Source organism: Cuculus canorus, chromosome 1 (assembly GCF_017976375.1).
Source record: "Cuculus canorus isolate bCucCan1 chromosome 1, bCucCan1.pri, whole genome shotgun sequence".
NCBI classification, from domain to species: domain Eukaryota; kingdom Metazoa; phylum Chordata; class Aves; order Cuculiformes; family Cuculidae; genus Cuculus; species Cuculus canorus.
Genome location: NC_071401.1, coordinates 125,012,855 through 125,032,718, shown reverse-complemented (window position 1 = coordinate 125,032,718; position 19,864 = coordinate 125,012,855). Strand labels below are relative to the sequence as shown.

General features: G+C 41.8%; 1 protein-coding gene across 3 annotated transcripts in view; it reads right to left on the bottom strand.

The window, feature by feature from the left end:
* Positions 1-19,864, bottom strand: part of CASR (calcium sensing receptor) — a 75,243-nt gene that overhangs the window by 23,578 nt on the left and 31,801 nt on the right. For all 3 annotated transcript variants that reach the window (XM_054056866.1, XM_054056867.1, XM_054056868.1), the window contains exons 2-4: positions 19,352-19,794; positions 10,171-10,477; positions 5,350-6,231 (exon numbers count right to left, since the gene is read on the bottom strand). In XM_054056866.1, coding sequence (XP_053912841.1) covers positions 5,350-6,231; positions 10,171-10,477; positions 19,352-19,536 — 1,374 coding nt within the window. In that variant the 5' untranslated portion in view covers positions 19,537-19,794. The remainder of the gene's footprint in view (positions 1-5,349; positions 6,232-10,170; positions 10,478-19,351; positions 19,795-19,864) is intronic.

Below are 19,864 nucleotides of genomic sequence, written 5' to 3'. Positions count from 1 at the left end.
TGAATTTATGAAAAACTGAACATGTTTGGGGGGAGCAGAGCAGAAACACTGCATTTTTTTTTGTCATCAGGCAGTGTGTACTACCCCAATTCAGAAGAATCCCTAAGCCATTCTCTATCAAGCATTTAACAACCACAGCTGTTGCTTCACCTCTTACAGGTTGTGTATTTGCTGCAGGTAGTTCATCCACTATTCTTCTAACAATCCTGTTGAGCGATGATTTTCCTGTACCTTTTCTACTGGTGACATTACAGGCCTGACCCCCCTTCAGTAAGGTCCAGTTAAATCCTTCTCCTTTTAGTTGCAGAGACATCTAAATAATACTTCATTTATTGTCTGCTTAGTTGAAGAGCTCATAAGTGTTGCTCTCAGCTGACAGCAAGTTGTAATCTCCAAACTGATGAATAAGTGATCATCTGTTATTGCCCTGGTGGGGAAATAGCTGTGTTTGCTCTATTGACTCACACATTTTTGTCTGTGGCTCAAGTTGTTTGCCTCTCAATTCAGCCTCCCACAACAAAGGCACACAGATGAAATGCTTGCTTTCTGTTCGTAACAAAACCATCTCGACTTCATTTGTAATGCTTAGTAGCTGAGGGTTTGCAGTTGCCTGATGTTCAGCAGCTTGCTGTATCTTCATTGCAATTCTTCCCAAATGTCTAATTTTCATGCCAGCCTCAGTTAATATCTGTTCTGATATTGTTTTATTCTCTATACCACAAAGCAGGTGTTTCCACTTTAACTGTTCAGACAGGCCTATACAGCTCAACTGGCACAAAATAGCTAAGCCCTTAGGCTCAAAGATCCGGAGAGACCTGTGTCACCTAAGGCATTATTCACTTCTTTAAAGCCTTGCAGAATCAATTTCCAGCCACCCAGATATTCCTAAATGTGAAGTTGGAGAAGGCGCCAATCCATTTTTACCTCTTCATAACGAGTATCACCAGCACAGAGGAAGGAACTGTTGGCTGGTAGGTGCACAGGTGTAATAAAAGACTTTAAATGTTGCTAGGTGAAGTTAATTGGTATTCGCTTTTATTTTGTGGAACACCATATGGCAGCTTTTCACTAAGTCTGAGGTCAATCAGATTTCTAGGCACAGAATTATTTACGTGAACGCGTCTCTAACCTGCCGATCGTTAGGACAGCACATTTTTCAGCCCGTGCAGCATGCTTTGCCTTGGTGCCTAAAAGAGCTATCTTATTTTTCACTCATGAACCTGCCAAAGTTCATGAACCTGTAAGTAATCTGGGAGTCCAACTAATGATGCTCTGCTCTGTGACCCGGTGGCTCCACATCTGTGCTTTCCCAAATCCGTGGGAGCCTATCTTTCCCATTTAATTGCAATGCTTTTACAGTAAGACAGAAAGAGAGGCCCATCAGCTGCTTGTTGGCAATCATCAAGAAGTCAAATGAATGGGCAGAAACATGGAGTGAAATATTACTGAGGTAAAGACAGATTTTTTTCCTCTTCTCACACATAAGGAATATGAAGTAATAAATATTTGCTCTGAAGGACAGATTAGGATTTCTTACTGGTTTTCCTTTTTTTTTTTTTTTTTTTTTTTTTTGCAGGACAACCTAGTATTTGAAATGAGAAAGATAGCAGAGAGGCTCACGTAAATGTGGTGTTACAAATCTTTCCTCAGAAGAGAACTGAAAAACAAAGAGATGGGTCTGCTGTTAGAAGTGACCATGGGAATAGCCATATGAGCAGAGACTAAGAAAGTAAAGGAATTTGAGGGACCTGGGGAATATTATCAAGGAAGATACATAGGAAAAAAAAAAGGGCCTCAAAAGCAGGCTGTTTCAGCTGTTATGGAGAAACAGGCCAAAAATGCAGGAAATTTTCACAAAGAGGCAGCATCAGTATAGGAGTCCTGAGCCCATGTCCCACCTCTTGCCATACTTTCCCATTGCTATCCTGCAGTTTATGGGAGAGCCTGTATTCGGGGGCACCATGAACCAGAGCAACACAAAGAATTAGCAATTAGCCCTACTCAATACTGCAATCTCCTAAAATAATCACAGCCCACCAGAGAAAGCGAATGGGTATCTGAGAATTGGAGGTGACAGTGTCCTTTAAGAGGATTCTTTCTGTTCTATGTGCAGTCATGCAATTTAATCCTTAGTGCAATTTGTATAATTTTGCCTTTTCCAAATGTGACAGAAACTGCTTGTCTGTTTTGTTCTGGATTGCCCTGCACCTTTTTGTTACCTGAACAAAACACTGTAAAAAGAAGTAATTAATCTGATCTTGACCAATATTGTGCAGGATGCAACAATGGCACATGCAGAGAATACTATCTACTTTTTGCAGGCATCTTGCAAAGGTGGGCACCTGGATTATCTTCTGCCTTGCAGCAGGGTAGGTTCTTAAAACATGACATCTGCAGGCATATACATTGCTCAGAATACGTAGTGCAGACATCCTATTAAAGCCTGTAATTTTCTGTAGAATACAGAAATGCCAGTTTTCCCATTTTCAGATAGAGAACTTCGAACCCCACGGGCAGGTGCACATGTGGAGTGAGCGGCACAGCTCCTGCTGGAAAGCTGCCCTGCCTGCTCATCAGTCTGCCTGTGCCCACACCTCTGCGCATGCTGTTGGCAGCCTGTGAGCTTGGGGTGACCTGTCCCATCTTTAAAGAAGATACCACTGCCAGCTTCAGAGGTGTTGGTAAAACAAAAGGAAGTAAGACTAGGTTTATGGACAGTGTCTGTCCCAGACCACTGACTCAACGGTAGAAAATGAGTATGCAGCTTCTTATACAAGTAGCTATAAGTAAGTAAAGAAGAAACTTGTTAGTATTTGATATTTCAACTTTGGAGACACAGAAAAATCCATGCTGAAACATATTTAGAGCTTTCTTAAATGGTGGATGGTAAATTCTTAAGAGGACAATTGCACACAGTTTAACCAGCTCACAGTAATTCTGTGCTAGGCTTCCTGCCGTCCAATTCAAACAAAACGATCACTGAGGTAGAAATGTTACTTTTTTTTTATATAGACCTACACAAGGATCTTCCACAAATTACATAAACCAGTTCCTCCAAAAATATTTATATTCTGAGTACATCAAATTAGCAATTAGCAGACAACAAATAAATAATAGGTGTTAATGGATTAACACCATTGAAAGGCAACAAAATTAAATGGTACATAATTAAATTGTGGAACACAGCATTTACCCTCCTCAGCCACTGACCCTGCTGACAAGGACCGCTCTGGACAGGAGCTCAGGTTAATGGAGCCACAAGTTCACCAGGTTCACCTTATCTGTCCCACACACCATCTGGTCAGTGATTGCAGAGGGTAGCAGCAGCTGCTGCCTCCAGTCTCAGAGGTGGAGGCTTCCTAACACCATCCTCGCTCTCTCAGGCTGCTTTCTGTCAAGAAACCTTTGAGGCAATTGTGAGAAGAGGGTGCAGGTGCTGACCACCAGCAGAAGTAGTGCTGCAAATGAGATTCACTTCCATAGAAAGGTTTTCTTCTGTTTCGTTGTCAGAACCACTCTCTGGAGATGCTAGAGGGTGCACATTTGTGAGGTGAACTCATTACCCCTAGGGCTGAGGAAAGCTTCCCAAGGGTAATTAGCTGCAAAGCCTGATATGAAATAGGTATGCACACATATTTGGCATTTACCGGCTATTCATGTGTTTGATTTTGAAATGAAGTGAAAAAATGCACAAATATCAAATATGCTTGACATCCAACACCACAGTGATAATTTCAAATACAGCCTGTATTTTTGCTGTATCCGCTATTCCAATCCAAGCGTGTTATCACCCACATGCTCTTTCTTGATGTTGATTCCCTCCTTTAAGGCAAGGATGCATACCCAAACCCTTGATCACTAGGATGCTTTACGTTTTCCTACAGCCATCCTCCAGCACCAGACAAACAATGCAGAAACAAGAGGACATTTTTCACGACTGTGGAATCCTCAAGAAACACTGTATTATTTTACTTAGCCACAGTAAGAATACCGTTCTTTACTTTCCAAGTTGACAAGGCATAAGGGAATGAAATAAAAATATATTTGTTCTGGATGATTTTTACAGACACAGTGAAAGCTAAATGTCTCTGTGACTTGCCCGCTTCTCCCTGTATGCTCCGGGAAAGCAGAATAGCGTTGAAAGACAGAAACCTCAGAGAGAGCCAGAAGTCATAGGACTCCCCTAAAACAGGGTCAAACCCCATACTCATCAACTCTGAGTAAAGTGGTTTCGGTAAACTCAATCAGGTACACCCTGAGCAATGCAGATTTCCCATAAATGCCACGACAAAGCCTTTTACTTTGAGTTGACTGAGAACAGACAGGAACCAAACTGCAGTTCCCACATGCGAATGCTGATCCAACATCTGCAAAGTTTGTGGCACAAATAGCCTTCATTTTGATTAGGGGAAATTACACATGCAAACAGGGATGTGATCCTCCTTACATTCATCTGCATGTTGTCCTGATTCATCACGTTGTTCTGATTTCAGGTATGCTGGGGTCCAAGTTTTCTGTGATAACCAGAATGGGGCAAACAGAATTTGCTACATACTTGGCATAACTTCATTTGATAGCCTTACAAGCTAATTCAGTTGTTTAAGAATGCAGTAGATGTTAAAAACACATACTGAATATCACATTGGATAGCACAATCAAACATATGGTACGGTACAGAGTATTCATAAAGGATCAGAAGATAAAATGCCAGAATCCATCTCTGGACAGAAGACATCAAATGAATGGCTAAACATGGCTAAGTCATTAATAACATTCTATCAGTTCACAAATATCACTGCCAAATCAAAGCAGCTATCTATTATTTGCCAGACAGCCACACGTTATTTTCTTTCATTACTCAACCTGCTTCAGTTTGATTGCATAGAAGCTTAAAACCGTGGAAAAAAAATACGGCCTGTATGGAAAATTGCTATGGCGTTGCAAAAGACGTAGAGCTTGCCAAAGAACATGAACTCGAAAAGCTGTTTTCCTTGTTTATGTACTCTCTCCAGGCCCCCTTGTTTATGTAAGGGCTCAATATATGATCAAGTTACCTTGCGTCAGCCAGGTTGTGGTGATTATCTGTGTGTGCACTTTTGGCCTGTAGAGAATGCATGAAAATTTAACTTAGTTTAAGCCCCTTTCACTGCAGGCAAACCTAACACAACTTACCTTAGGTTCCCTGTGGAGTGAGAGTGTGCACCTGACTTGTACACAGTGATATGCTACACCCCAGAAGCCTGACACTGTCTCTGAAAGCTAGGATTGTGAAAGGCACTCCAAGAGCTCTGGGACAGCTGTTTTCTTTTCTGCAAGTATATTGCATAGACACAAAAATGAAGGACTTACCTGCCATGCCTCAACCTTCTTAATGTCTGCACAAGATCCATTAGTGAAGAGTCCTTTCCCAGGGGTACAGGTATATATATCCTGCAAGGCATGGGCAATAGAATACACTGCCAAATACACGTTATAGGATATCCGCAAGTGTGTGTAGTCCATGTATGGTGTCTCCACACTGGTGATGTTCTCATCCCCTGTGCACGGAGGTCGGAAGGCAGCCGTTCCATTTCCAGCTCCCAGTCCCTCTTCATGGCCTTTGTGGAAAGAAGTTGAAGTTGGGGAATTTTTGGACCCATCAGGGAGATAGCAGTTAAACGTTTCTTCCCAAAACTCCTTGGCAAAGCCATTGTTGGTCGACTTCTTGGGATGCACCTTCTGCAGGAACTCACGAAAACCTGGGATCTGTCCTGCCTTCAGTGCAAACCCAATGGTGCTCCCAATGACACGGAAGAACTCTGGCATGGCTATAAGGGAAGAGCTGGCCCAGGCCTCACTCGCCAGCCAGATCTTGCCAGTGATATTTCGCCTTACAATCTCTTTGATGAGGGGCTCCAGGTCCGGGCCACTGGAGAAAACAACAATAACCCTTGCCGTGGAGTTCTGGATTACCTCCACCACCTGCTGGATCTCCTCTTCGTCCGAATACTGGGAGATGAGCTCGCTAAAATCAATGCAGATATCTCTCTCCTCCGCCTCCTCCCGAAACTTTTCAATCCCTGGCCGGCCATAGTCATCGTCGGCAGCAATTGTTCCCACCCAGTTCCAGCGAAAGTACTCAATGATGTCTGCCATTGCTGTGGCCTGATGTTCATCATTGGGGATTGTGCGGAGGAAGGACTTGAACTGGTTCTTATTGCTCAAGAGACGACTGGACGAAGCATAGCTGACCTGTGAGAGCACAATGAACAAGCAAAACACACCATGAAGTGAAACACCTGGGAATAAAATGGCTGCATATACCTAGCATCACTCTCAACCAGTGTAACTTTGGATGGCATGCGGAGACAGCTGAGCGCCACACTGGCAGCCACAGACTCTTAGCCTGTGATTGCATATGATCCACTCGGAGAGTCTCTGTGTTCTTCTAGCTTTGACTCTCTTAAAGAGGGACACATACAGGAGCAGCTGCTTGGACTTATAGAGACTGGAGGAAACTCATGTCCGCCTGTAACATAAAGAATCTAAGGGAGAGAAACACTGAGACTAGCTTAGAGGAACGGCAAAGAGGTGAGCTACAGGTGGCCTACATGCACCTTGCCACACTTCCTGCTAAATCTAGAAACATGAAGAAAGAATCTTTTAGATAAGCAAGGACAACACACATAATTCAGACAAAATGCAGGCTTCCTCCGTCCTGAGCTACACATGAGACAGCAGGCTGGTATTGCCATCCTGGACCTATTCTGAGGAGTCCCTCTTTCACTCTCACCTCAGACCCCATCCTTAAACAGGCTCCATCAGGCACCATATGCATGGTATATACAATCCCTGCCAGATGAAGTAAGGAGAATGTGGTGTTGACCCTGCAGAGTGTTAAGGTTATGCTGGTCAATACTACCTTAGCAGTATCTCCCAACTGCTGGCCAGAACCAGCAAAGAAGCCAGTAGACACTACACACTCCACGAGCCACTATGTTTTACCATTAAAACAGGATTTGATTTCCTTTCTTAAGGCTATCAAGAAATACTTTTTCCCCCTAACCATAGCAAGTGCCATATTCTCTTAAGACATAATTTGGATTTTCTACAAGTAGGAAGAAAACCATAAAAGCCAGAAGAGAATAGTTTAAAGATCTGGCAGACTTGCAAAACTCACTTATCTTTCCATTCTGTGACTGGCATCTGAACTCTTTAGGACTGACTCTTGCTTTGAAAAAGCCTTCTATAAATAGTTCATTTCGTACAAAGCAGAAATTTACAGAAAACCTCATCTCTTCCTTAAACTCTGGCAATTAATGTTTCTGCAAGAAGAAAGAAAAGGAGGTCTCCTAGCGCATTTTCAAGGGCCACAGGAGTAAATCATCCTTTCATAGACCTATACTCCTCCCTGGATAGGATCTTGCCCAGTGCTACTCTCATCTCCTAACACCTAGTGCAGAGGGTATAAGCAAGGTACCCCACTCCTGCATGTGCTGTAAGTGCATACTGAGGTGAAACACTGAGAAACGGAATTGGAGTCATAATATTTTCTGTTTCTATGTCAACAGAATAAGTAATAAGCCTTAACATCAATTGTAAAACATACCTGCAACTTGCACCGAAATGTAGGGTCTATTAAGCATGGATTTGCTAATGGCCTTGCAATGAATGGCAGCGATAATGTATATTCCAATACTGTCCAACAACTCCCAGTTTAAAAGCCTGCTTTCAGTTCTCATACTTCAACCACCTGGCTGAGATTTCATTCCAGAATTGAACCTCCTGACATCTTTCTGTTTCAGCAACCTCTAGACAAGGCTACTTCCTTGTAGCACAAACACAATTCCCTGTTCAAAGGGAAAAGTCTTAGAACTGCAAACACCTCTTATTTTCAGTCCAACCCACCAACCATTCTCAGCTGCCCTTGTTCACCTGGTAATGTGATGTGTAAATTAACAATATGCCTTAAAATGCCACCACAGTGTTTATTATACGCCACCTTCCAATGCTGCTCTGGGCAATATTTAGATAGTAGGTATTGGTCTTAGCTTAAATCATTCTTGCTCTGCTCAGAGACTGGATGTCCATTTTTTCAGACTCCTGTGAGAGGGTCGGACTCATAATATTAAATAGACACGATATATTACTGTGCACCAGGCAGACAACAATCCTTGTTTCTTCATTTGTGGTACTGATTGGAATCTGAGCCCTGGCTGAAATAAAGACTGAGAGTGCATCATGACACAATCTTGATACAAGGACTCACGTGAGCTCTTGCATCTGTATTAATTTTAGAAGAGGAATCAGAAACACAAGGCAACGCATAGGTGGATAAGGCCAAGCACTTTTTCCAAAGTTGTCTTTAGTGTGGAAACCCAAAATCAAGAGCAATAACATCAAGCTACAATATGTCAGTCTCATAGTCCACTTAGGGTCTTGGTAGAGCAATAAGTTTGTTAAACAAAAGGATGGGAGTGTGGATGCCGGCACTGGCCCCAGAGGAGAAGGCAGACAGCAAGAAGGATGCCGAGACACAGGAGCTGGCATAACTACACCACAACACAGATTATCCCAGGACAAGGCTTGGTGTATCCACACACCCTCACAAACCTGTTTTAGAAGTCTTAGGGCAAAAGAAAGGCAGGTCAACCCAGAAAAAACCTGCACAGCACCTGATCAGCAGAAGCAACAACTTTACAGATCACCTACTTGAATGATCAGATGCTGAGACACCTTAGAGTGGCTGTCAGTGACTGAGTTCTGCCTTAAGTGGGCTCTGTCGGAGTTGGGCACGACTAGGCAGTAACCGTGGTGAAGTAACACCACAACTAATCTGTCAAGCCTGGCAACTGCCAATATCTGACCTAACTCACCCGTTTTCACAGACTAAACCACTCTACAGGACTCCTAGACTAAGTTGCTGTTGGCTGAATGTTGTTACTGGCTGCTTGGTAACCTTTATGTCTGGGGATTGCAAATTGCTAGCAAGACACATTTTCACCATCAGAAAGCCCCTACATTTTGTATTGTTCCTTTCCTTGGGGTTCTGTTGGAAATGGCAAATATTAAGCAAGCCATAGTGGCTGAACTCCCTTTGAGGCCTTCTGGTGTTCACTTAGGACACGTTGGCAGAGAATGGGATGGAAAATCTGGCACAGCCACTCCACGTACCTGTACTGGCTCAAATACATTTCTGGAAAATGTGAGCCCGAAGAATTCTATATCTGACTAAAAAAAAATTATTTATTTTGATTTGATAAGTTTGGAGGAAAGTAGATTGCTTTCTTTCATGTAAACTGTTGTCCTACTTTAGAAGCCAGTGCTTCCCACTGCATTGCCCCTCAACCCTCCAAGGATGTACTGTCACACCTCACTGAACAATGGTATATATAAGTGAGTTGAGGTAGATACTTGCTGTGACATACCCTAAGCTAACCTAACCTAACCTCAAGTAACCTAAGCTAACATTAGCAGAATGCATGCATCACATAATTTAATAATAATTTTTAATACAGTAATAGTAATGCATTAATAACAATATTAATACTATAATGTACTGTGCTTACCAACTGCATCATGAAGCTGAAGTTTTCTATCTTCTCTTGTCTTGTGAAGTGAGGCAGAGGGGTTGTTTAAGACAACTCAATTCCACCACAACAGAAGATGCATTTTAAATCATTTAAATAAATGTAATACAGCACTGTATGTACTGCACTACAAATTTCTCGTCAAATGCACAAACCTAGATCATGGCTGATTTTAATAACGTTTCTTCTTTCCTCATGTGCTTTATCCCTTTTACTTTGGTTTCCAGGTCTATTACCTTCAATTGTTTCCTTAGAAACACTAGTAGAAGCTGATTGCTGTCCTTTGGGGGCTATATTTGATGGAAATAAGGTGTCTATAAGAGCATTTTCAAGAGGATGTTATCAGACTACATCTGTTTCCACACTCTATGTTGTTCACATCTCTAGGGAAGCTTCCTCATTAAAGCCCTATCTTGTTGGTCGGGGCCACTATTCCTGCAGTTAAGGCCATTGCACTTCTAAACCTTCCTTTGTTTGAAACAGAGATGGAACGTGTAAGGCAGCAGTGCAGTACCTTGTCCTGGTTCCATAATGTACTCAAAGATTCCCTCCAAAGAGCAATACCCGCAGCTGTAACTCAAACAGAAAACTGAAAGCATACCTGAGGTATGTAAAAGAGTCCCAGCAGATTGGCCACAGCAGTCGAGATGCCAGAGCCGGTTGCCCCCACGACCGCAATAGTGGAAGGGATATGTTCTGAGCAGTTGCAGAACTCGTCCAGGTTCAAGGAGTCTATCTTGTTCTGAGCCACAAAACTCAGCGTGGCCTCAAGAGCTTTAGATACTGTATTGCAAGTGTCAAATATCCTGTATCCTAGGGTCATGTTGGGAAGGAGAGTTGGACTACTGTTTATTTCTTCTATGGCAAAGATCATAGCCTGGAGCCAGCGGAAGCCTCGGAAATTATACCTGGTGGAACAAAAATAAAAATAAAATGGGGTGAGAAGAGGGAAACAGAGGAGAGGAGACCAGGACTGAGACAACGACAGAGTGAAGAAGTCCAGATACAAAAGGTAAAAGCCACTTACGTGATTCCTTGCAACCTCCTAAATTTGGGGAGTTTTGCTTTTATGTTCAGTGGTTACAGAAGAGGCATGTATGTGCTACAAAGTTTTGTTCTGGTTTCAGCTCTTCAGTTTGGGATCTCACTTCAGAAATCATGAGGATGAGATGAACTTTTCTAAGCCCTCTAAAGTCTGGGAAAATCGAAAGAGCCTAGGATGTCGGCTCTGGCCTATCGCTTCTGCTCAGTACCCTAAACCTTGACCTCACGCTTCCTGAGCAAATGCTCTGGCACAAAGTTATACCTACGCCTGGTTTCCTTCCAGAGTCCTCTGACATGTTTCTGAATGCAGATGGCAGTGTCTGCTAAGTCTATGCTACGCATGATGCTGCCAAGGACTGGGGCTCAGGGATACTAAGTGGCTCCTGGTGGCTTTAGGCAGGCAGAGTGAGGTGAGACACAGTACTGGCACGCCCCTCGATGCACAAGTGCCTGGTACCTCTGCTTAGGGAAATTTTGCCTTGCATCACATGCTTCATGTTGTGACAGAGCACGCAGTCAACCTGTTTATACCAGAGAATAGACATGCTGTAAATGTAAATCCTAACTTCCTAACTTGTTAATTAGATACTTCAGTGTTTTCATTAAAGGAGCTCATGAGATGCCATCAGAGCTGCCCTGTGAAACTATAACAGTATTTTCTGAAACCTCTTCTGTTCTCTAAAATGGAGCAGTTGAATTTCCTGACTCTTCTTAGCTGTGCATGGGGCTGACCCAGAGTTGGGGAGTGGTGGCAGAGTGTGCTGCAGGAGCTGAGAGCTCCTTAGAGCATCACCTGGGCTGGCAATGAAAGAAGATGATGTGGGGTGGGTGATTACAATCTAAAAATGAGAGAACCTTTTTTGTGGAAAGCACCAGGAAGAAAGTTGCTTTGATATGTATTATTCTCAAGTTTTACCCACTGTGTTTTCTCCTGTAAAGCTTCAAAAGCACCCAGCCTCAGAAGCTGCTCTGTTTTAGGGTAATTCAGCATACTGGCAAAGTGTCAAAGCTGTTATGCTTGAGATCCATTCGAAAGACTGCTGGGCCCCAGAAATGGAAGAGCTTGGGGAAACAGCCTGCCCAAGAACAGATCCTATATGAAATGGTAAATTTTAAGTTTCACATTTTGAGAGATGTTTCCATCACAACGGTGAGGATTTCTAAAAATAAACTTCACGAAACCATAAGCTTCCAATCTCTGAGATGTATGATGGTTGGACTCAATGATCCAGTGGGTCCTTTCCAACCTAGTGATTCTATGATTCTATGACCTGAACATTTTTTAATTGCTGGATTAAATGTGTTCCTTCCAAACCTAATGTTAGCTACGTCTGACTTCTTTGAAGCTGAATGAACATAGCCACATTACTTCCATTCTAGGAGTTTTATCTGATTTATCTGAGATCAGAAGCTCTAAAGATATCACAACTAAGGCTTATTTTTAAGACTTAAAAACTTCATTTATTCAATTTCACTTCACCTGCTCCAGACATCATTGGCCAAATTCCAAACGAGGCTCTGCTCTGAGATTGTATCTCAAAGACTAGAACAGTTTTGTTACAAATCTCTTCAAGTCAAAAAGCTTTAGGCCAATAAAAATCCTTAGTTATAATTTATGACCAAGGGGACAGCTAGCTATTTTAAGATCACCCTTTAGAACATGTGAGCGTGGGTTACCATTAGAAGTGTTTTGGTCATTTAGATTATTTTTTGCTCTAGTTTGAAACCATTAAGGAGTGGGATGCAATAGAAGAGCTTTGAAATAAAAGGACAAGTCTCAGACTCAACAAGGCAGTGACTGTTGCATACAGAAGAAAGATATGCTGGGCACACCACACTGCCTCACACGGTCAGTAATGCGTGCTGGGACGGATGGCAGCAAGGAGGGGTTTTGTGATGATTCTTTTTAAAAAGCTAAATGTGCTTGCAGATATTTAAAATTAAAATGAAAACTGGATTTGAAGCAAGGAACTAACTATATTCAGGCTCACAGTGTGAAAGAGAAATATCTGAAAGCATTTTTTATATTTAAAGTGAAGTCTACTGAGAAGCTGTGAAGTTGCAAAATACCACTATACTACTGCAAAAAGCTTCACACATTTGAGTATGTGTGAAAGTAAATTTAAGCCTGCTCACATCAAATTATACAGGTAGACTATGATATGATTTTACCTGCTTGACAGAAATTTGTCTTAATTTTTTTTAAATGCTGCAAGTTGGTATCTTCAGGTGGTATCTTCAAAGCAATGAGAACTAAACTGTCTTCCCCTTGACTTCAAAGAATATATTTGCTATTTAATTCAGTAGGTGCAGGCTAAGGTCCATGATTCCCTGCTTATTGCAGGGAGATTGGACTAGATGACCTTTGAAGGTCCCCTCCAGCCCAAACCATTCTATGATTCTATGATACACAATTGATTTTTTTTCCTTTCTGACATATCCTCCTGATGACTGTTTATTTACAGCATAAAGCTAGTACTTCAGGTAGTTGAGTTTGATTCGTTTTATTTTGGAGGAGTAAGGAAAGTAGTGGGTGTTTTCTGGGAGCTAGGCTCCAAAATGTCTTTGAAATGCTTTTCACAATTTACCTCAGACAAGCTTGAGCAGGAGACCCGCAATTCTCTTCAGATGCACCTTTGCTGATTGAAGCATCAGGAGATCAGCAGAAGAGGAACAGATGGGATGGAGACCAACACACCTTACTCTGTCTCCTCTAATACCTTGTAGAGCTTCAGGCAAAGTCCATTTTGGTAGCTGATACACTATTGTATCAGTACTGTACCAGAGCTAACATGTATATGGTCAGATGAAGGCAGTACAGCTAAACTGGTCTAAATAAAATAAGATTTCATGCTTCCTTCAGTCTCTGTGAATGGAAATTGTGTGGATAAATTCTCTCCTACTGTACTGTAAGAACCCAGCCAGGGGCTGCAGACAGACTCTTCCCAGCTTTCTCTGTACATGAGTGACAGATAAGAGCAGTCTTTGAACCTGGCAGCAGGTTACACCGATCCAGCTGGCTTCCTGTGCTGTGCTGCTACTGTGACTAATAAGGCTAGTCACTGGACTGCTCTGTCAGCCATGCACAAATTTGACTGGTAATTTCCATGAAGAAACTGCAAAGGATTTGCTAACAGAAGCAAACTCTTCATTAGATTTCCAAAATCCTTAAATAGCCACCAATACTTTCTTGGTCGAAAATAAGCAGCCTCCAAAACTTATTTTCTGCTATATTACTTTACAGGTACATTGGCATAGTCTTTTATTTTAAGATTTCTGAAATACAGTGCTATGAAAAGCAGCTGTTAAGTTCTAAATGAGATTTTAATATAAATAATTCAGTGCCCAAAGGTGTAGATAGGCATTTTTATTTACACTCAGTTCTTTAAATGTTTCCCCTCTGATGCCTGTTCTCTCACCTGTCAGAGTAAGCAACCCACTGATCTTTCTGTTCTCAGCCAGAAGCACAAATAGGGAAAGAGGAATCAGAGAAAATTCCTCCACAAATCCTCATTTTAATTGTCAAATCTGCAAGGGGGCAGATTATCTTTGCAGCAGCCCAGCTGGCTAGATGGTATACTTGCAAGATCTCACTGATTCCTGCATATTTCTTTCTAGCTGGGGTGTCCAAGGGTGCTCAGGATAGTTTAAATGTCTCAATCAATGTTACAAAACAAGGGTATGTAAATTAAGGGACATAAGCTCACTGCATAGTTTAAGCTCCCATAGCTCTGTGCTCAGTTTGTTTGCTTGCTTGTTTGTCTGGTTCAGTTTGAACAGCTCATACTGTCTGGATCCAGCAGGAAAATTAGTCCTGATCCCTGTTTGTCTACACAAAGGAATAATTCACAGCCTCATTTGAATTCATGACCTTCATTTATCAAAACTTGCAAGGCACTAAACTAAAAGAAACAGAATATAAAGGAATAGAAGAAGAAAGTAATGTGAAAGCTGTATTTATATTTTATTTACCCTCCCATACCTGACAGGTACTTTTATTTAAGATTGGTGGCAAGCCTGCATATGCCTCTTGGCTCACATCAGTGCTCCTCTTTTTCTAGTGGTTGTATGCACATACTAATTTCTCTGTCCTCTCTAGATTTCCAGTACATTAAATACATGTTATTGCTGCTACTACCACTGCTATTACGAAGCTATGCAAAGGGGAGACCTTTAGACATTTGTTGGATTCCTGCAGTGAGTAGGTATAATGAGCTGCTTACTACCCTCAGAAGTCAGGGCTATAGGTATGGGGAATTACACAGTCCAAAGAAAATTTTAAAAAACAATAATTAAAAAAAAAAAAGTAGGTGGGTAGAAGAGAAAGAAGAAAAGCAAATAGTTTGGTGTCTGCGCGAAAGTTCTAAACATCATGTTACGCATTCAGCTCTACAGTGGGTTTAGCAAATACCTCCAAAATGGGCAGAACTAAAATTCTGTGTTCTCTTAGACAGACTCAGTGAGCTGAAGTGTCCTGGAGTTGTGCTTTGTGAAGTCCTGTGCTATGACATGAGGATGATGCCTCACCACAGTGTCACAGCCTGATAGCTATGTGTCACCATGTGGGACCTTGGCTAGACTGCTGATCAGAATATAGGGAATATGCATTAAAAAATATGTTCTGGCAATACTGCATGTCAGCTCAGTAAAGGTATGTCCACACTGTAAACAGTTTATTACAGTAAGAGGAATCATAGAATCATAAAATGCTTTGGGTTGGAAGGGACCTTTACAGGTTATCTAGTCCAACCCCCCTGCAGTGAGCAGGGACATCTTTAAGATGGGGCTTCCACTACCTCCCTGGGCAACCTGTTCCAGAGTTTCGCCACCCTCATTGTAAAAAATTTCTTCCTTATATCCAGTCTAAATCTACCTACCCTTAGTTTAAAACTGTTCCCCTCCTGCTATCACTTACACTCCCTGTTAAAGAGTCCCTCCCCATCTTTCCTGTATCCTCCTGGAAGTACTAGAAAGCCACTATACGGTCTCCCCAGAACCTGCTCTTCTCTAGGCTGAACAACCCCAGGTCTCTCAGTCTGTCCTCATACGGGATGTGCTCCAGCCCTTGGATCATCTTCATGGCCTCCTCTGGATGCATTCCAACAGATCCATGTCCTTCCTGTGCTGAGGGCCCCAGAGCTGGTTGCAGAATCCATGGGTATCACCCATCTGTGCAATAATGCTAGCAATAATACCAACAATACCACCACCATCATTACTGCTAATCTACCTAAAATCAAGAAAGGACAGAGAAATCAGGTTATGAATAGGCCACTGAGAGGGTGCTGACAGGAAATGGGGGTCAGAGACTGCTTGTGCTGTGCTCAGCCTCCGGCTCCACTGCACACAGCAGATACGCATCAGCAAAAGTTATAAGGAAAGTTGCTGCAACAGCACCTGAGGCATACAAAGACAGAACCTGCAGTTATATCAAATGCAGGATAGTTGATTCCTTAAACAATAAGCCATGTAAGTATTTCTGAAACACAGGAAAAGAAATTTCTCGCGCTTTTTGTACTTCTACTTTACATTTGGTGTGGCAAAATCCTGAGTAAGTTTTCACTTTGTACTCTACAACTTCAAGCACGATGAAGAATTTTCAGTAGAATCAGCACAAAAAGAATGGAGAACAGATCATTGCTGTTCCCTTTTCCTTTGCTGAGTCAATTCCATAGTTTTCCAAATAATCAAGTGCAATGGTGTGCACAGTAGGTTCAGGCCAGTAAGTATGCAGAGCTGGGGAGAAAGGTGCCATGCCACAAGAATATGAATAATGTGAAAACTGCAGAAGTGGAGAGAAAACTGTCCCACGCATTTTGAGATGCCCTGTTTCGGAGCATAGGTATGGCACTGAAAACAGCTAAATGTGTGGGAAGATGTCCAAACAGCACAGATCATTTTGACTGGTCCTCAAAAGAAAGTCACATTATCTTGAGTTGTTTGCTACTGTACGCCAGAAGAGACAGGGGCAAACCACCCACAGAGTTTCAGTAGGGCCCTTATGTCTTTTCTTGGTCTCAAAGCAAGGAGATTTTTGTATGGTTTGATGACACGTTGCTGTTGCTGCCTAATGGGTGAGTATGAGAAAAGAGAAGTGATACCCTCAGACTCCTAGAGTGACTTGGGTCTAATTTTCTTATGTGATATGAGAGACATTTTCCTGTGTAATAAAGAGGTTAAAACCTGTACAGAGCCATCTAAAAAGGGTCTAAAACTGATTTGCCTCATCTTTGCAAAGTTACAGCAGCACCAGAGAAGGCTCACAGAAAAGGCAACAAGGACAGTCAAAGGTATGGAGTAGTTTTAGCACCTTTGGTTTCACTGGGTATGGCCATGCTTATAGTCTTTGAGTGGATTTTCCACCCTATAAAAATTTTTGACACTACAAGACTGGGGAGATTTTACTTTGGAAGTAAACTACAGTCTATAATTCTTTTTTTCCTCCTCCCCAGAAAATATGAGCTTACTCATTCCAGTCTAGACACCTGCCCAGAACTGAAGGAACTCAAATGTGATATGAAAGGTGCTAGCTCACATCTTAAAGAATGTATTGGGCTCTCAGAGTCAGCATGCACAAGCCAGCCCCAAGCTACTACCTAATAATGGAGTCCAAAACCATAAAGGACCACAATGGTTGTTTTGTGAGATCTCCGTACAAGTACAGTCAGAGGAGTTTGCTGACTTAAATTCTGCTTAAAATAGAAAAATAATTTCAGGAAAAACATCTGCTCTCAATTTAGCATGTACCAGTAACAAGGAAAACACCAGAGCACATAAACTGTCCCTTGGATTAATTATTTTCATCAAGAAAATCTGATGACCTATCTCAAAAAGTCTTCCTAATCCAATCTCTTTTGAATTAAACCTTTCCTGGAAATGGACATTTTCTAGTAAAGACATGTGCAATGAAGGAGCTTCCAATCATCTCTGGTCCAATCATCCCTTTGTTCTTATTGTAATTGCTGCTACCTCTGCAGTTAGATCTCTGACTTTCATTAAGTATTCTCTCTCCATTTGCATTATGCTACCAACTCACAATTTATCCAGCTCTTTGAAAGAACGTGGCAAAATGGCACAAATAGTTCTTCAGTCTACTCCTCTCTTAAGCTCCTACAGCTCTTGGTATGGGAGTAAGAGGAACACAGATTTTACCCAGGCAAATGTAAGGTAGAGGATGTCTTTTAGCAGATCAAATACCACCCAGAAGGATCTCCCAGTGTGTCCTTAAAATGGCTGGTCTGGCTTTTCAGGATTTGCTTGAAAAGGATTTGTTGGCAGTGCTACCTCATTAGCAAATCTTTTGGCAACCAAACACTTGTAGTACTCATGAGGAACATTCTCCTGCGATCTGTTCTAATAATGGGACCATATCAAGGGAACCACCGAGGCTGACCCAGCACTGACACAAATGAAATCTATGTTCAGTTTGCAAATATCTGCACTGTCCTGCCTGCCACCTGGAGCAGATGAAGAAGACCACAGAGCTGAAAATACCCATTGCTTTTCAGTGTTACACTTCTAAAATGCAGCATCTGGGAGAGAAAAACCTGCTGAAAATCTGGCAGAGCTTCTTACTCTATGGACATTTCACATACATTTGGTTCATGACTTTCTTGTACTTGTGTAGAAGAAGCCAAAAGAAACCCTGCTTGCTTACACTTCTTTCTGAGTGCTTACTATGAAACCATCTGGGGATGATCTCATCACCTAGATGGATGTGCCCTGCTCAGTATCTCAGCAGGGCACCACACCTGGAATCTGCAAGCATAGCAGGAATGCTGTCAGCCATTCTTCAAAACTACCTTCAAAACGAAACCATACTAAATCCTCAGTCTAGGATGAGAGGTCCAAGTAATTCCAGATATATAATTTTTCACTTATGATTACAGAAGAGGTTCTATAACACTGAAGTGTTTTCCCATGCATGGTCATGACAAAATTCCACATTAATTTCTTATATTTTGTTTATATGACATTTCAGTTGCAATCAGTCTCTGTCACACTTTATGTGTATTATGTGCAGGGTTGTAAAATCCTCATAAAAATGGCTACACTTTAATAATAAGATACTTTGTTTTCATGTGCATTTCTCCCTCAGGGCTAACTGCCAAAGACTTAAGAGGATACCTATACCCACTACTTACACAGAAGAGAAACACTTTGGGTGAAGAAAGCCCAGGTGAGGAGTTCAAGTCTGGGATTTTGTAAAGGTCCTAAAGAGACATCTATGTGCTCAGTGAGATTTTTCAAAATACATGACCTAGCTCACTTTCACTTGTTGAGGCAACAAAACAGTTTGCAAAGTCTTAGCAGATGAGAGGCAGAACTAGAAAAAAAACACCAAAACCCAATTTCTAAACTATTTTGTTATGCATGACTATAATCAAATAAACTTAAGAGAACTATGAGTTATTTTTCGTCCTTCTAGAAAAGCTAATTTTCAGATACTATTTAAATGTCCACAGTGAACAGACAGATAGCTTTGTGTGTTGCTAGCTCTGGGTAATATAAGGATCACCCTCTTTCACTGTCCAACTATTATTTATGTTACTGGTTAATATATGCACCTCCTGTCTTTACATGCCTGTTTTATTCTATTATTTACACCATACTTTCCCATTGCCTCTGCAAGCATCAGATTACCTACTGTATTTACACAGTGTATAGCACATCATCTGTTGCAAGAAAGGAGACGACTTCCCCCCAAAAACTTCTTAGTTTTTCTTTTCATGGCTTACCTTATACACTCCACTGATTCTGGTCTTGATTTTAGATCCTGGTCTTTAGCAGCCACTCCAAAATGAATGGGGAACAATCCTCCAAGAATAATGTCTCCCTTCTTCTGTGCCCGTTGGTTTGGTCCATAGGCAGCTGTGTTCCAGGTAAACAGCAAAAGAATCAAGCAGCAGCTATATAAAGTCATTGTTCCTCTTTTCACCAGGGGGTTATAGGATGCAAAATTGGAAAAGGTGATGTAAAAAAGCAGATGTTGTGATGTTGAAGCTTCTCCTTTCCTTAATACAGCATGGAGAGGATTTGGGACACATGTCTGCAGAGAGATAAACAACAGGGTGGGAGCCACAGTGCTGGTGTTTCTCCTTCTGTCTTCTCCATTGCAGAACAATGATTCAGCAGTCCTTTCTTCATAACCAAAGCATTATGGAGAGCCCATCTCTGAGAACTGCAAAAGAAAGACATGAAAAGTGACCCACAGCTACATACCAGAACCCCATGCTGCCACACCAGTTCTA